We start from the raw sequence: 16,722 nt of genomic DNA, 5'->3' as shown, positions 1-16,722 counted from the left end.
GTCCCTCCAAATCAGGGACAGTCTCTCGAAATCAGGGACAGCCCCTCCAAATCAGGGACAGTCCCTCCAAATCAGAGACAGTCTCTTGAAATCAGGGACAGTCACTCCAAATCAAGGACAGTCTCTTGAAATCAGGGACAGTCCCTCCAAATCAGGGACAGTCTCTCGGAATCAAGGACAGTCCCTCCAAATCAGGGACAGTTGGGTACCATTGTTAATCCCTTGAATATCAGGCCCTTTATAAAGGTACCTTAGTAGACAAGGGGTTAATTTATATGATTATACGCATAAGTCAACTGATTTTGCCAAATGTTTGTGTATCAGTACTGCTTGGAGTGAGAAGATGAAGGTAGACACTCCAAAAGCTTGTCCTGAAAATGTAACTGTTACAGCAAACAAGAAAAGTATGAAGGACGGTACTCAACCATCCCAAAATAGAGGGAGCCATGAACGCGGTCCTTTGGGAACATCCAGAAAACTCCCCATCATTATCCTTTGGGCAGAGCAGCCGCACTCTTCCTCCGTGGTTTCCAGCAGGGAAGAGGTTACATCTGGAAGGGGCTGAGCAGTTGTGATTCACAAAGGGAGCCGCTTCTCCATATTCCAGCTGATTCTTTGTGCCGGAGATCCAGATCCTGGAGGACAAGTCTAGGAAGAAAGGACATTCTTGTACAGGTAAGAGACCAGCAAACCCCTTCACTGCAATGTATGGCTGGGCTCATTCTATAGCTGCTCTGGTTGGTGCAACTCTTTACTTTATCTATTACTATTATTATTATTACTATTATTATTATGTTTCTTAAAACATTTAAGGGAAATGCAAATATGACCAGCCTGAGACTTTTTAATATATATTTATTGACTTATCCAAATAAATCTGCAAACTCTTTAAAACACACAGCAAAACTTTTGCTTTTTTTTTTGTTTGTTTTGAAAATAATGTGGAAGTATTAGAACACTTGTCGGATTTTTATTGTTGTTCTGGTCCTTCAATGGGGAGATCCACCTTCTCTATTATAGGACAATGCAGGGGCACAACTCAGGGACAATTGTCACTTCACAACAGGAAGGACCTTGAAGTGACACTGAATGATATCCTTATGCCCCGTACACACGATCGGATTTTCCGTCAACAAATGTTCGATGTGAGCTTGTTGTCGGAAAGTCAGACCTTGTGTAGGCTCCATAGAACATTTGTTGTCTGAATTTCCGACAACAAATGTTTGAGATCTGGTTCTCAAATTTTCCGACAACAAAACTTGTCGTAGGACTTTCCGATCGTGTGTACACAATTCCGACGCACAAAATTCCACACATGCTCGGAATCTAGCAGAAGAGCCGCACTGGCTATTGAACTTAATTTTTCTCGGCTCGTCGTACGTGTTGTATGTCGCCGCGTTCTTGGCGGTTGGAATTTCCGACAACATTTGTTCGACCGTGTGTATGCAAGACAAGTTTGAGCCAACATCCATCGGAAAAAAATCCACGGTTTTGTTGTTGGAAAATCCTATCTTGTGTACAGGGCTTTATGCTCTGTACACACGATTGGACTTTCCTACGGAAAATGTGCGATCAGATCGTGTTGTCAGAAAATCCGATCGTGTGTGTGAGCTCCATCTGACTTTTTTCGTCAGAAATTTCTGACACACAAAGTTTGAGAGCTGGATCAAAAATTTTCCGACAACAAAATCCGATCGTTACAATTCCGATCATGTGTAGACAATTCTGACAGACAAAGTGCCGCACATGCTCAGAATAAATTACCAGATGAAAGCTATTGGCTACTGGCTCATTTATAGCCCTGTCGTATGTGTTTTACGTCACTGCGTTCAGAACGATCAGATTTTCCGACAACTTTGTGTGACCGTGTGTATGCAAGACAAGTTTGAGCCAACGGTTTTGTTGTCAGAAAAACCTTTCGTGTGTACATAGCCTTATGCCACATACACACGATCAGACATTCCGACAACAAAACTGTGGATTTTTTTCCGAAGGATGTTGGCTCAAACTTGTCTTGCATACACACGGTCACATAAATGTTGTCGGAAATTCCGACCGCTAAGAACTCCGTAACCTACAACACATACGACGAGAGGAGAACAATGAAGTTCAATAGCCAGTGCGGCTCTTCTGCTTGATTCCGAGCATGCGTGAAACTTTGTGCGTCGGAATTGTGTACAGACGATCGGAATTTCCGACAACAAGTTTTGTTGTTGGAAAATTTGAGAACCAGCTCTCAAACATTTGTTGTCGGAAATTCCGACAGCAAATGTCCGATGGAGCAAACACACAGTCGGAATTTCTGAGAACAAGCTCACATCAAACATTTGTTGTCGGAAAGTCCGATCGTGTGTACGCGGCATTAGTCTCAAAAAATAATCCATACACATCCACTATGTAATGACCCTGTACTCTACTGTTCATTAACAGCTTCAATACCGGGCACTTTCACCCCCTTCCTGCAAAGGCCATCATCAGCTTTCAGCGCTGCCACCCTTTGAATGACAATTGCGCGGTCATGCTACATTGTACTCGTTTGACATTTTTATCATTATCTTTATTTTGGTGGTATTTAATCACCTCTGGGTGTTTTCGTTTTTTGATAAACAAACGAAAAAAGACCAAACATTTACTAAAATTTTCAATTTCTGTTATAAAATTTTGCAAAATAAGTAATTTTTTTATTTTATTATTCCAACATTTTTATCCTTCACTGATGGGCACTGATGAGGTGACACTAATGAAGCAGCACTGATGAACACTGATGAGGAGCTACTGATGAAGCAGCACTGATGGGCACTGATAGGCGGCACTGATGGGCACTGATAGGTGGCACTGATGGGCACTGGTAGGTGGCACTGATGTTCACGGATGGGCGGCATAGATGAAGAGGCACTGATAGGCAGCACTGATGGGCACTGATGAGACTGAACTGATGGGTACTGATAGTCTGTACTGATGGGCACTCATAGGTTGCACTGGTGGGCAGTGATAGGCTAAACTGATGAGCACTGATAGGCAGCACTGATGGCCAGCATTAAAAGGCGGCACTGATAGTCTGTACTGATGGGCACTCATAGGTTGCACTGGTGGGCAGTGATAGGCAGCACTGATGGGCACTGATAGGTAGCACTGATGTGCACTGATGGCCGGCATTGATGAAGAGGCACTGATAGGCGGCACTGATGGGCACTGATAGTCTGTACTGATGGGCACTCATAGGTTGCACTGGTGGGCAGTGATAGGCTACACTGATGGGCACTGATAGGCAGCACTGATGGGCATTAAAAGGCAGCACTGATGGGCACTGATAGTCTGTACTGATGGGCACTCATAGGTTGCACTGATGGGCAGTGATAGGCAGCACTGATGGGCACTGATAGGCAGCACTGATGGGCACTGATGATTTTCTTTCTAAAATAATAAATATGGAATTGCACAAAGCAGCCCCAAACCTCCTCTTTCAGGGCCCCCGAGCTCTCGGGTCTTCCTTTTTTGTGTCTGATCCCAATGCAAGCCACTTGCTGGGTATAGATGTGTGGGCTTGCACAGGAGCTGGGCTGTGTGCATCCATAGACACACACAGCAGCTTGTCCCCGCCCCTACACTCTGCTCACAGCATATGATTGACAGAAGCAAGAGCCAATGACTTCCACTGCTGCCTCAGTGTCCCGTGAATGCAGAGAGAGAGAGAGGAGAAAGCCGCTAGTGAGGGGCACAGCACTGGATTGAGTGAGAAATCAGATAAATATTTAAGGGGGTTGAGGGGTTAATATAAACACTGGGATGTTGTGCCTCCTGTGCTCCTTCATCCAGAGTAGTCATGCAACATTGTACCCAAATTAAATGTATATTAAATAGAGCTTTTTTGTGCTATATTAGAGAAATAAGACCAATAAATACAAACAAATACAAAAAATCTAATTTAATTTCTTCATAAATTTAGGCCAAAATGTATTCTGCTACATTTCTTTGGTGGAAAAAAATGCTTTTACGTGCAAGGAGAAAAAAAAACACGGCACATTGCTGCAGTCTGTGGAGCTCTGTGTTGTTTACCTACACAGGGCTCTCCTCTGCCATTCACTCAGCCGATCGGCAGGTTCCGGACAGAAATTATTGGCCAGGACCCGCTGCGAATGGCAGCACAGCCAGGGTGGCCGGCACTGATGGGTACTGATAGGCCGCACTAAGACCCCTTTCACACTGGGGCGTTTTTCAGGCGTTTTTCATGCGCTTTAGCGTTAAAAAATACGCCTGAAAGAAGCCGCAACTGCAATCCCAATGTAAAAGCCCGAGTGCTTTCACACCGAGATCCCTTTCATACGGGAGCGTTTTTCAGGCGCTTCAGCGTTAAAAAATGCGCCTGAAAGAAGCTGCAACTGCAATCCCAATGTAAAAGCCCGAGTGCTTTCACACCAAGGCGCTGCGCTGGCAGGGCGTAAAAAAAAGTCCTGCAAGCAGCTTCTTTGCAGCGCTTTTGGAGCGGTGAATAAAGCGCCCCTTCCCATTGAAATCAATGGGAAGCGGCTGTAAAACGCCAGAAAAACGCCTGAAAAACGCTATTGGCAGCAGCGTTTTGTGGGCGCTTTTAACCCTTTATTTGGCCACTAGCAGGGGTTAAAAGCGCCCCAATAACGCTCGAAAAACACTGGTAAAGCGCTGCTAGATTAAGCGGCGCTTTACGAGCATTTTTCGGGCGCTGACATTGTGAAAGGGTTCTTAAAGCACTTGGGCTTTCACATTGGGACTGCAGATGAGGCTTCTTTCAAGCAGTTTACAGGCGCTTTTTTTAACGCTAAAGCGCATGAAAAACGCCTGAAAAACGCCCCAGTGTGAAAGGGGTCTAAAGGACACTGATAGGCGGCACTAAAGGACACTGATAGGCAGCACTGATTGGCACTTATGGGCGGCACTGATAGGCAACACTGATGGGCGGCTCTGATAGGTGGCAATGACTGATGGTCACTGATAGGCGGCACTGATGGGCATTGATAGGTAGCACTGATGGGCACTGATAGGTGGCGCTGACTGATGGGCACTGATAGCTGCCCTGATAAGACAGCACTGATTGGCACTGGTAGGCTGCACTGATGGGCGGCACAGATGGACACTGACTCATGGGCACTGATAGGCTGCACTGATAGACAGCACTGATTGGCACTGATAGGCTGCACTAATGGGCAGTGATAGGCGGCACTGATGGGCAGCAACAATGGGCGGCACGGATGGACTGCACTGTATGGCAGCACTAATAGGGGGCACTGAAGAATGGTCACTGATAGGCTGCACTGATAGACAGCACTGATGGGCATGGATAAGTGGCACTAACTGATGGGCACCGATAGGCAGCACAGATGGGTGGCACTGATGAGCACTGACAGTAGGCATTGACTTATAGGCACTGATAGGCATCCCCGATGGTCACTGATAGGCAGCACTGAGAGACAGCACTGATGGGCACTGATAGGCAGCAATGATGGGCACTGATAGGTGGCACCGACTGATGGGCACTGATAGGCAGCACTGATGGGCAATGCCCAGAAATAACAAGATCATGAACATGATGCAGGGCAGTGGGCCACCCTGCTGCAGTATAACTGAAGTATATAACTATATATAACTGTATAACTAAAGGCAAACCTCTTTTTTTTTATTTTTGGATAGAGTGGAGAGGGATTAGAACCCCTGTCAGGTTTTATTGCTGTCTGTGCCCCCAGTGAGCAGATTCACCCTCTCTATACAGTATGTAATGTTTACCATTTTCACTGAGACCCACATTTTGGGTTTCCCCCCCGAACAGAAATAAAGGGGAAATCTTCCAATGGGGACACTAGTTCTGGTGACAACCGGGGATTGCCTTACTTCCTGTTTTAGCTATGGGACAGGAATTGAAGGGGAATTTTCTCAATGGGAAACAGAGAGCAAAAATAAAAAAAAAGCCTGACAGGGATTATAACTCTTCCTTATTCTATCTAACACGAAAAAAAGAAAAGTTTGCCTTTAGTTCTGCTTGGTTAAAAAAAAAATATAATAATTAACAATAATAATAAATAAATAAAAAATAACAATAATAATAATCACCATAAAATAACATTAATAATAAATAAAAAAACGAAATGATAACAATAATAATAATCATCATAAAATAACATTAATAATAAATAAAAAACAAAACAATAACAATAATAATAATCATCATCATAAAACAACATTAATTATAAATAAAAAACAAAATAATAACATAATAATAATCATCATAAAATAACATTAATAATAAATAAAAAACGAAATAATAACAATAATAATAATCATCATAAAATGACATTAATAATAAATAAAAAACTAAATAATAACAATAATAATAATCATCATCATAAAATAACATTAATAATAAATAAAAAACTAAATAATAACAATAATAATCATCATAAAATAACATTAATAATGACTAAAAAACAAAATTATAACAATAGTAATAATCCTCATCATAAAATAACATTAATAACAAATAAAAAAACAAAACAATAACAATAATAATAATCATCAGCATAAAATAACATTAACAATAAATAAAAAAACAAAGTAATAACAATTATAATCATCATCATCATAAAATAACATTAATAATAAATAAAAAACTAAATAATAACAATAATAACAAACATCTTATAAAATAACATTAATAATAAATAAAAAAACAAAATAATAACAATAATAAATATCATCATCATAAAATAACATTAATAATAAATAAAAAACAAAATAATAACAATAATAACAATCATCATAAAATGACATTAATATTAAATAAAAAACAAAGTAATACCAATAATAATCATCATCAGCATAAAATAACATTAATAATAAATAAAAAAAACAAAATAATAACAATAATAATAATCATCATCATAAAATCATTATATAAAAAAAATAATAATAATAAATAACCCTCCCTTACTCTAAACTTACACTTTTAAACTTTAAACTTAATGGAATCCACCTAAAAACAGTCAGGCTGACCACACTTTTGAAATTTGCCAAGGAACAACATTTAAATAATTTTCCAAGAAATACAAAGAGGAAACAGAAGCCGTTCTTAAAATACCAGCAAGCTTAAAAAAGGGTTTAACATTTTTAAAAACCACAAAGCACTGCCTGATGATGCAAAATTAGCGATATGTGCAGGACGGAGAGGTAGGAGGGGATGGGGATTAATTATAGTGTCACCAAATTCTGTTTAAAAAAATAAAAATTAAATTCTATTGAAGTAGAAAATTTCCCTCTATTAGTCTCATCTGCCTCCGAATTTCCAAATTCCTTTTTTGTTGTTGTTGCTGCTGTGATGCAAATCTCTGTTAGATCGGGGCTGTCACACTTCATTTCATTGCTGGCCACCTCAGCATAATGGTTGCCCTCAAAGGGCCAGTTGTATCTGTAAGAGCAGATGTCCAGAGACCCCTTCCCCCCACCATCAGATGTCACGTGTCCCCCACTCTCCCTTAGCTGAGGCGGAGCTAGAAAGCAAAAAGCGCAGGGTCTGGAGGAGGACCAGAGGAGGATGGGAGTCAGCTCAGGAGAGGCGGAGAGGGAGCTGTTGCTGCAGAGAGACGCACCGAATCTGTAGGAGGAACCGATTTGTTATTGTATCAACACATGTGGTGATAATGTGGATAAAAATTGTGCCACATCCTAGAATATCAGTGGTAAACTTGTTTTAAAAGAATCATTTTCTATGTTTTTATAACAATAAAAATTTGTTTAACATTTATTGTATACCTTGTCAAATTGTGCCTAAAAAGTCCCCCTATTTTTTGTTTCTTCTGAATCTGCAGGAGGAGTTCTGTCCTCCTCTCTGCTGCCAACTGCTGAGATGGGGGGCAGAGGTGAGCCTCACCACGGCTGAATGGAGAAGCACAGGATCTGTAGGAGGAGTTCTATCCTCCTCTTTGCTGCCAACTGCTGAGACGGGGGCAGAGGTGAGCCTCTCCGGAGCTGTATGGAGAAGCACAGGATCCGTAGGAGGAGTTCTATCCTCCTCTTTGCTACCAACTGCTGAGATGGGGGGCAGAGGTGAGCCTCTCCGTGGCTGTATGGAGAAGCACAGGATCTGTAGGAGGAGTTCTATCCTCCTATTTGCTGCCAACTGCTGAGACGGGGGGCAGAGGTGAGCCTCTCCATGGCTGTATGGAGAAGCACAGGATCTGTAGGAGGAGTTCTATCCTCCTCTTTGCTGCCGACTGCTGAGACAGGGAAGCAGGGGGGTGGTGCAGAGACAAGCCCAGAGAAGCACAAGATCTGTAGGAGGAGTTCTGTCCTCCTTTCTACTGCCAACTGCTGGGACAGGGGTAGGGTTGTCATCTGTCCGAGATTCACCTGGACAGTACGGGTCTTGAATCATGTGCCCGGGTTTTGTACTGCCTGCAACCCGGGCACATGATTCAGCCCAGAACAGAGACAGACCATTCAGGCAGGGGGGACCATCAGCACACCTGTCACTGTGAGACAGCAGCAGCGTTGTAGAGAATACACGGTGCCTATGCTGTGTGTTTGCCATTCAAAGCTCCTTCCTGTCTCCCCCCCCCCCCTCATCCCCCTCTTATCCCTGTTACCTCTGACTCCCCCCCCCCGTCCAATCACCAGTGTGGGGTGTTGAGAGGACTGGGAGGCGGAGCTCTCTTGGGCCTTGGCTGGCCAGAGGAAGGGAGAAGGGGAGCTGAATTTTTTCTAGGAGAATTCTAATATTGTGCAAACTTTCAGGATGATGTGTTCTTCAGCAGATGCAGTGAAGGGATAAGTTGACAGAAGAATCGGAGGAGATAGTGAGTGTGGGGGAGGGGGGGGGAATCTGCAGCCAATCAGAACTTGGATAATGGATGCATGGAATGGTCATCAATTATATTCTCATCATCTGTACATACAGAGTGCTGGGGGCTGGATTATATAGATCTGTACTTACATCTTATAACAGATTGTTCCCATCAAGTAGTACTGTTGTATGATTTATTGTTGTATATTTTTAGTGGATGAGCACAAGCAGGGATGGAGTCCTGCGGGAACGCATGGGAACGGCGCTCCTGTACTTTTTCCATAGCAGGAAAGCAGTTCCCTTTAGCAGGACTGGCCTTTGAACAGGGGCGGGCTGAGCTGGGAGGGCAGTTTGATATTCTAGGATGTGGCACATTTTTATTTCTATGTATGTATGAGAATCCCGATCGCGTGGTACGCAGCATTAGATCCTATAAGAAAAGTGTCATCCCGCACTTACTAAATGCCGCCAAATTATTAATTCCGAGGCTACGGAAACAAATTAGATGTCCAACTTTGTTGGATTGGAAGAGAGAGGTCAACTTAACCGATTGCCGACCGCCTCACGCCGATATACGTTGGCAGAAGAGCTCGTACAGGCAGAATCACGTACCTGTACATTGCCCTTTAAGAGGTGGCACGTGCCCGCGGCAAGCTCCGTGAGTCGGGTCACGGGTCCCGCAGACTCCATCGCCGCGGGGATACCTGAGATCACCTCACGGGGAGGAATAACAGGGAGATGCTAATGTAAACAAACATCTCCCCGTTCTGCCTAGTGACAGTGTCACCGATCTCTGATCCCTGTGATCGGAAGCAGAGATCAGTAACTTTTCACACACAGCCACGCCCCCCCCTCAGTTATAAACACGCCCCCTAGGACTCACTTAACCCCTACACTGCCCCCTAGTGGTTAACCCCATTCATTGGCAGTGTCTTTTACACAGGAATCAGTGCATTTGTATAGCACTGATTGCTGTATAAAAGACAATGGTCCCAAAAATGTCCGGCGTGTCCACCATAATGTCTCAGTCACGATAAAAATTGCTGATCGCCGGCATTTACAAAAAAAAAAATTAATAATAAAAATGCCATAAAACTATCCCCTATTTTGTAGGCGCTATAACTTTTGCGCAAACCAATCAATAATCTCTTATTGCGATTTTTTTTAACCAAAAATATGTAGAAGAATGCGTATTGGCCTAAACTGAGGAAAAAAATATTTTTTTTATATATATTTTTTTTATATTTATTATAGCAAAAAGTAAAAAATAATGCATAAGAATAAGAAAGGGAAGAGAGAAGGGGAAGAAGTTTTAAAAATGTCCCCCATTTTTTTCTTCTTTGGTTTAATTGTTATTATTTTGTTTTTGGTTTCATGAGAGGGGGAAGGGTTTTTATGGGAAAAGATGTATCTATTTTTATAAATATGTGAATACTCAAGATATGAAGTATGTCTTAATGGATATGTTGAAAATTAATAAAAGTTTAACCATTTCAGCACTGTAAGAATTTACCTACTTCATGACCAGAGAATTTTTTGCGATTCGGCACTGAGTCGCTTTAACTGACAATTGCGCGGTCGTGCGAGGTGGCCCCCAAACAAAATTGACGTCCTTTTTTTTCCTGGCTGAAACGCGTCGACTGTCTTGTTCCTGGAATTTTACCCCAACATCAATTTCAATAAAGTGGATTGGATTTTAACCTTTCGAGTTGCCGTCGGTTACCCAGGGCGGTCTGCATGCAAATATCGTCTGCCTAAGGATGCCGACTCCTACAGACTTATATCGACCCACCAAGGCATTTTGTTCTCTGCATATCTCCACCCAAAAGGCAGAGCCCACCATTAGGACTGAGGGCTCTAAAGAGGAGTACTGAGGTGGGGTGCTTTGATGTTTCCAGAAAACTAGGTACAGCACCCGGCTACCCCCTCCTATCAGCTATGACATGTCTACATTGCATTGAGAAGTGAACCTAAAATAAGGTAGCCTAGAAAGGCTTTATTTAACCGCTTTAGCCCCGGAAGATTTTACATCCCTTCCTGACCAGAGCACTTTTTACGATTTGGCACTGTGTCGCTTTAACTGACAATTGCGCGGCTGTGCGACGTTGTAACCAAATAAAATTGACGTCCTTTTTTTCCCACAAATAGAGCTTTCTTTTGGTGGTATTTCATCACCTCTGCGGTTTTTATTTTTTGCGCTATAAACAAAAAAAGTGTAACAATTTTGAAAAAAAAAACATTATTTTTTACTTTTTGCTATAATAAATATCCCCCAAAAACATATAAAAAAAAATCAATTTTTTTCCTCAGTTTAGGCCGATACGTATTCTTCTACATATTTTTGGTAAAAAAAAATCGCAATACGTGTATATTGATTGGTTTGCGCCAAAGGTTATAGCGTCTACAAAATAGGGGATAGTTTTTATGGCATTTTTATTATTAATTAATTTTTTTTTTTTTACTAGTAGTGGCAGCGATCTGCGATTTTTATCGGGACTGCAGCATTATGGCGGAAACGGCGGACAATTTTAACACATTTTCTGGACCACTGGCGTTTATGTGATCGATATGACCAATGAAAGTGATCACACGATTACAATGTAAGCACAATTGTCATGAATGGCTTCCACTGTTGTCATGCTGTGATTGGCCCACAGCTATCACATGGCACCTGTCACCCTGTATCATGTGATTAGCTGTAGCCAATCACAGCATCACAGTAGTAACCAAGCTGTCATTAATAAAAGCCATTCATGACAGTTATGCCCCATAGACATGGTCGGACATTCTGACAACAAAATCCGTCGGATTTTTTCAGACGGATTTTGGCCCAAACTTGTCTTGCATATACACGGTCGCACAAAATACGATCGTTCTGAATGCAGCGACGTAAAACACGTACGACGGGACTATAAAGAGGCCAGTAGCCAATAGCTTTTGTCTCGTAATTTATTCTGAGCATGTGTGTCCATCGGAATTGTCTACACACGATCGGAATTTAAACAATTGGATTTTGTTGTCGGAAAATTTTTGATCCAGCTCTCAAACTTTGTGTGTCGGAAATTCAGATGAAAAAAGTCCGATGGAGCCCACACACGATCAGATTTTCCGACAACAAGATCCGATCGCACATTTTCCATCAGAAAGTCCGACCGTGTGTACAGGGCATTAAAATTATTGTGTATAACAGTGTTAAAAAATTCCTAATCACCCCCCCCCCCAGAGTAGTACAGTGTCTCTATGGTGACACTAAACTATTCTGACGACAGTATGTAAAAAAAATTAAATAAATAAAAAGAAAATAGTGAAAACAAAAAAAAATGTTAGAAAAAGAAAAAATATACATATTTTGTTATTAGGCAGTACCCTGATCACTGCCATATCAGTCATACGATGATGCTGTACTGTATCAGTATGTAAGAAATTTGAAAAAAAAATGTATTTTAATTTCTTAATTTTCCCAAAATTCTTACTAAATACCTTGGACTTTCTACTTTCTAAGAAGGGGTCATTTGGGGGATAGTTGTACTGTTCTGGCGTTTTAGATCAGTATTGTCGATTCACTGGTATAAGCAATCATAAAGTACATAAAAATGTAATCCTGATCACTTCCCCAGAGTATTACAGTATAATACTGTATTGCTCTGTTCACAATGTGTTAAAAAAAAAAAAAAAAATTCCTAGAAAACAGAACAAAAAATAATAACACATAAAACAAATTGAAAAAATAATTATTACAAATTTTTACTTACATACTGTCACCAGTCTGTGTCTTTGATCACTTCCACACCAGTTATATGATGATGCTGCACTGCACTGGTGACAGTATGTAAAAAAAAGAAAAACAAAATATTTGAAAATAAAAATATATATTTTTTAAAAATCTTAATTTTCCAAAAATTGTGACAAAAATTACAACTTCAAAAACACTTGCAATGCCTCTTACTAAATACCTTGGACTGTCTACTTTCCAAAAAGGGGTGATATTTGCACTGTCCTGGCATTTTCAGGCCTCAAGAAATGAGATTTCATTTCATTAGTACAACATGATGGATCATTTTTAAGATATGTACTGTATATCATAGTTTGTTGACTCTATAACTTTCCTACAGACTAAATAATATACACTGATTTGGGTTATTTTACCAAAGAAATGTAGTAGAATACAAAATATATTTGCAAAAGTGTGTAATAGAAATGAAGAAAAACATGTTTTTTTTTTATTTTCTCATTTTTTTTGTATATTTAGTATAAAAAAAAACAGTAGTGATTAAATATCACCAAAACAAAGCTCTCTTTGTGTGAAAAAATCATTATAAAAATTTCATATGGGTACAGTGTTGCATGGCCACGCAATTGTCATTCAAAATATGACAATTGGTCGGGGCAGGAAGGGGGTGAAAGTGTCAGTATTGAAATGATTAAAATTTCTACAATCTTTCACTTGTGAACCAATAATCAACATTACATGGTTTGTCTTTCAGGACTGGTTAACATGGAAACCTCAACTTTAGAATACTTCTCCCCAGACCCCCTGGCCTTACAGGCCGAGGAGGAAGTAGAGGAATATTTGACAGGGGAGGAGATACCCTCAGAAATTGATACAACACTCCGTTATCTGTCCATCATCATATACAGCATAGCTTTTCTCCTGGGAACCACTGGAAATGGCTTGGTGATATGGATTGCTGGGTTTAAGATGAAGAGAACCGTCAATACAGTTTGGTTTTTGAACCTTGCAATCGCTGACTTCATTTTCACGTTCTTTTTACCATTGAGCATCACCTACACTGCTCTGGGTTTCAACTGGCCATTTGGAACTCTACTGTGCAAGCTGAACAGCACCATCGCTTTCCTAAATTTGTTTGCAAGTGTCTTCCTGCTTACCGTTATCAGTGCTGACCGTTGTGTCTCTGTGGTCAGACCCGTGTGGGCCCAAAACCATAGGAGTCCAAGACTGGCTTCCGCTATTGCCCTTTCTGTCTGGCTGGCGGCTTTAATCCTCTGTTCACCCTACATGGCCTTTCGGGACACCATACGAGACAATGAGAACAATGTCACACACTGCTACAATAACTATGCCTTCTCCAATGACTTTGAAGACTTGGAGGTAGTAGCATTGAGGAACATGAGACACCAAGTAATGATATCTGTAAGGTTTCTTTTTGGGTTCTTGCTACCATTTGGACTGATCTTAGTTTTCTATTCTTTGATGGCTTTGAAGTTGAGAAGAAGCCATATTTCGTGGTCCAGCCGGCCTTTCAAAGTCATGGCATCTGTTGTGGTTGCTTTCTTCCTCTGCTGGTTCCCATATCACATTCTTTCTGTACTGGAAGTTGTTATGCACCACTGGGACAATAAAGGACTAAAGTCAGCTGTTCTTATTGGAAGTCCACTGGCTACCAGTCTGGCTTTCTTTAACAGCTGCTTAAACCCTTTCCTCTATGTCTTCCTGGGCAGAGACTTTAAAGAATCCTTGAGAAGATCTATCCTTTCATCTTTCGAAACTGCATTTAGTGAGGAGCAAGGGAAGAACACCTACAGTCTAGGAAATCCCCGGTCCCTTTCTGACCAAGAGTCCCAATTTACCTGACTGAGCCTGGACCAATATGGTGGAGATTAGTCTCAGGACAGATTATTTTTACTTTAGGAGTACTATTTTATTTTTTGGGCCATCTAGAGACAAGATTGTCTAAGCATTATATAATTGTAGAGATTTTATCAAATTATCTGAAGACTCGTAGTTCATCAGAATGTGTTTGACTTTCCACTCTTCACCTTTGAGTCTGTATACAAAATCTCTACCCAGACTGTTTTTTATGAGCTATGGAAAGATGGAACCTTCTTGAATAGTAGTATTTTATTCTATATAAGCTGTGTACAACTACTTTCAATAAGTTGGATGTAAATAACTTTTGAGTTGGAAAATTAGTCTTCTCAATGATGTGCATGAAGCAAGCTAGTGAAACTGCCCATCTCCGTCACTTGGGGCCTTCTCTGCGATTCCGCATCACCACCTTTCTACAAATGCTTGGTTTGTTGTTATGGCAGTGTTATAATTCAAAATGGACTGGTGACTCCTGGTAAGCAATATTGCTTCGAACAGCAAATCCTACTTTGAATGTGCTGCCACAAATACTATGTCTTCTTGATTGATTTTGAAGATTTGGAAATGGTAGCAATGATGTACATGAGATACCAAATAAAGATATCTGTATAGTTTACTTGAGATCCCTGAGACCTGTGTGTACAGAAGGTGGATCGGACTAATTGGATTGGAAAATCGAGGTTCACATCCCTTGTACAACATGTAAAAGTTTCCTCAAAAAACTGGACTTTAAAGGACCATGAACACTCAAGAAGGAATGTTTAGTAAAAAGTACAAATTTTATGAATTTACAACATATTAATGAAAAAGCTAAAACACATGATGACACTAGAGTACACATGAAAATGAAACATAAAGGGGTGGAAGAAGCCCAAACCAACTGCCAACCAGACAGGTAGAATCCAACACGTTTCGACATATGGAGTGGGGGTCTTCTTCAGGGAAGAGGGGAAAGGGCTGAAAGACTTCCATAAAAATTTGAACAATCTATAAGATTAATACAAAAATAATTAATTGAGACCTGTGTGTAAGGAACTACCAGAGGCAATATTTCTTACTGAATTCAGCATTCCAGTTAGTCTAGGCTTTTGGACATTGAAATTCAAGATGTACATATTAAATTGTATCTCACATGGTAGTGGTGCTAAAAACAGGCAGTGGTGAGCCAGCCAGTCATGGAAAGCTGGGTTGCTTGTATTTCATTTATTCTACTGAAGAACAAAGTTATTATTCCATGTTATAAACCATACAGCATGACTGAGAGTAAATAAAATCAGCTGTTTGCCACCATGCTATGCTATAAATTCTACTCAGTTTATGTTTAAAGTGGAAACCCAAGCAATCTTTTTTTTAAATTATATTTTGGGGTTTGTAAGAATTTACCTCCAGGAACACATGCACACCCTGCAGCTCCTTTAAGTGTGCATAAGTCGCAAAGTGTCCTTAATGTGAACCCATTCTACACAAGCAGTAAAAATACTATAAAACAAGCCTTTGTTCACATCTGTAGCTATAAGCATCGGTGAGAAATCCATCTTTAAAATTCATAGCAGATGCACTGAAATCACAGCTCTTTTCCTCTTGAGTTTCTGTAGAATTTTGTTTCTAAACTGGTAGAAACAAACTGAGACCTGACTTTAGATTCTCTGTTGTGATCTTTGAGGATGAATTACTTTGCACTACATGCAGATAGAGAGGTCAGGAATGGCTCGTTTTAAAGCTTTTTGATTGTTAATTGAAGAAGAACTTTTCTCGGTGCTGTGTTTTATTTTTTAATCCCTCTTAACTTAACCACTTGCTTACTGGGCACTTAAACCCCCCTCAGTCCCAGACCAATTTTCAGCTTTCAGCGCTGATGCACTTTGAATGACAATTGCGCGGGCATACAACACTGTACCCAAATGAAATTTTTATCATTTTTTTCCCACAAATAGAGCTTTCTTTTGGTGGTATTTAGTTACAGCTCGGAGTTTTATTTTTTGCTAAACAAACAAAAAAAGATGCAAAAAAAAAAAAAAAAAAAATCATGTTTTAATAGTTTGTTATAAAATTTTGCAAACGGGTCATTTTTCTCCTTCATTGAAGTGCGCTGATAAGGCGGCACTGATAGGCTGCATTGGTGGGCATTGATGGGCTGCATTGGTGGGCACTGATAGGCTGCATTGGTGGGCACTGATAGGCTGCACTGGTGGGCACTGATAGGCATAGTTAAGGCGGCACTAATAGGCACAGATAAGGCGGCACCGATGGGCACAGATAAGGCGGCACTGATGGGCAAAGATGGGCACAGATAAGATGGCACGGATGG

General features: G+C 40.7%; 1 protein-coding gene across 1 annotated transcript; it reads left to right on the top strand.

The window, feature by feature from the left end:
• The first annotated feature begins 556 nt into the window (after nt 1-556).
• On the top strand, nt 557-16,259 carry LOC143933761 (chemerin-like receptor 1). The gene is made up of 2 exons (XM_077456761.1): nt 557-675; nt 13,291-16,259. The coding sequence occupies exon 2, from the start codon at nt 13,302-13,304 to the stop codon at nt 14,397-14,399; it is 1,098 nt and encodes a 365-aa protein (XP_077312887.1). The 5' UTR covers nt 557-675; nt 13,291-13,301; the 3' UTR covers nt 14,400-16,259.
• The last annotated feature ends 463 nt before the right edge of the window (nt 16,260-16,722 follow it).

This window comes from Lithobates pipiens, unplaced genomic scaffold (assembly GCF_037356315.1).
Source record: "Lithobates pipiens isolate NorthernLeopardFrog02 unplaced genomic scaffold, aLitPip1_a1.2 Scaffold_27, whole genome shotgun sequence".
NCBI lineage: Eukaryota > Metazoa > Chordata > Amphibia > Anura > Ranidae > Lithobates > Lithobates pipiens.
This window is presented reverse-complemented; position numbering and strand designations above follow the sequence as displayed.

What these genes read in the sequence shown, in the direction of transcription:
- LOC143933761 (XM_077456761.1), top strand. Translation starts at nt 13,302, where the DNA reads ATGGAAACCTCAACTTTAGAATACTTCTCCCCAGACCCCCTGGCCTTA.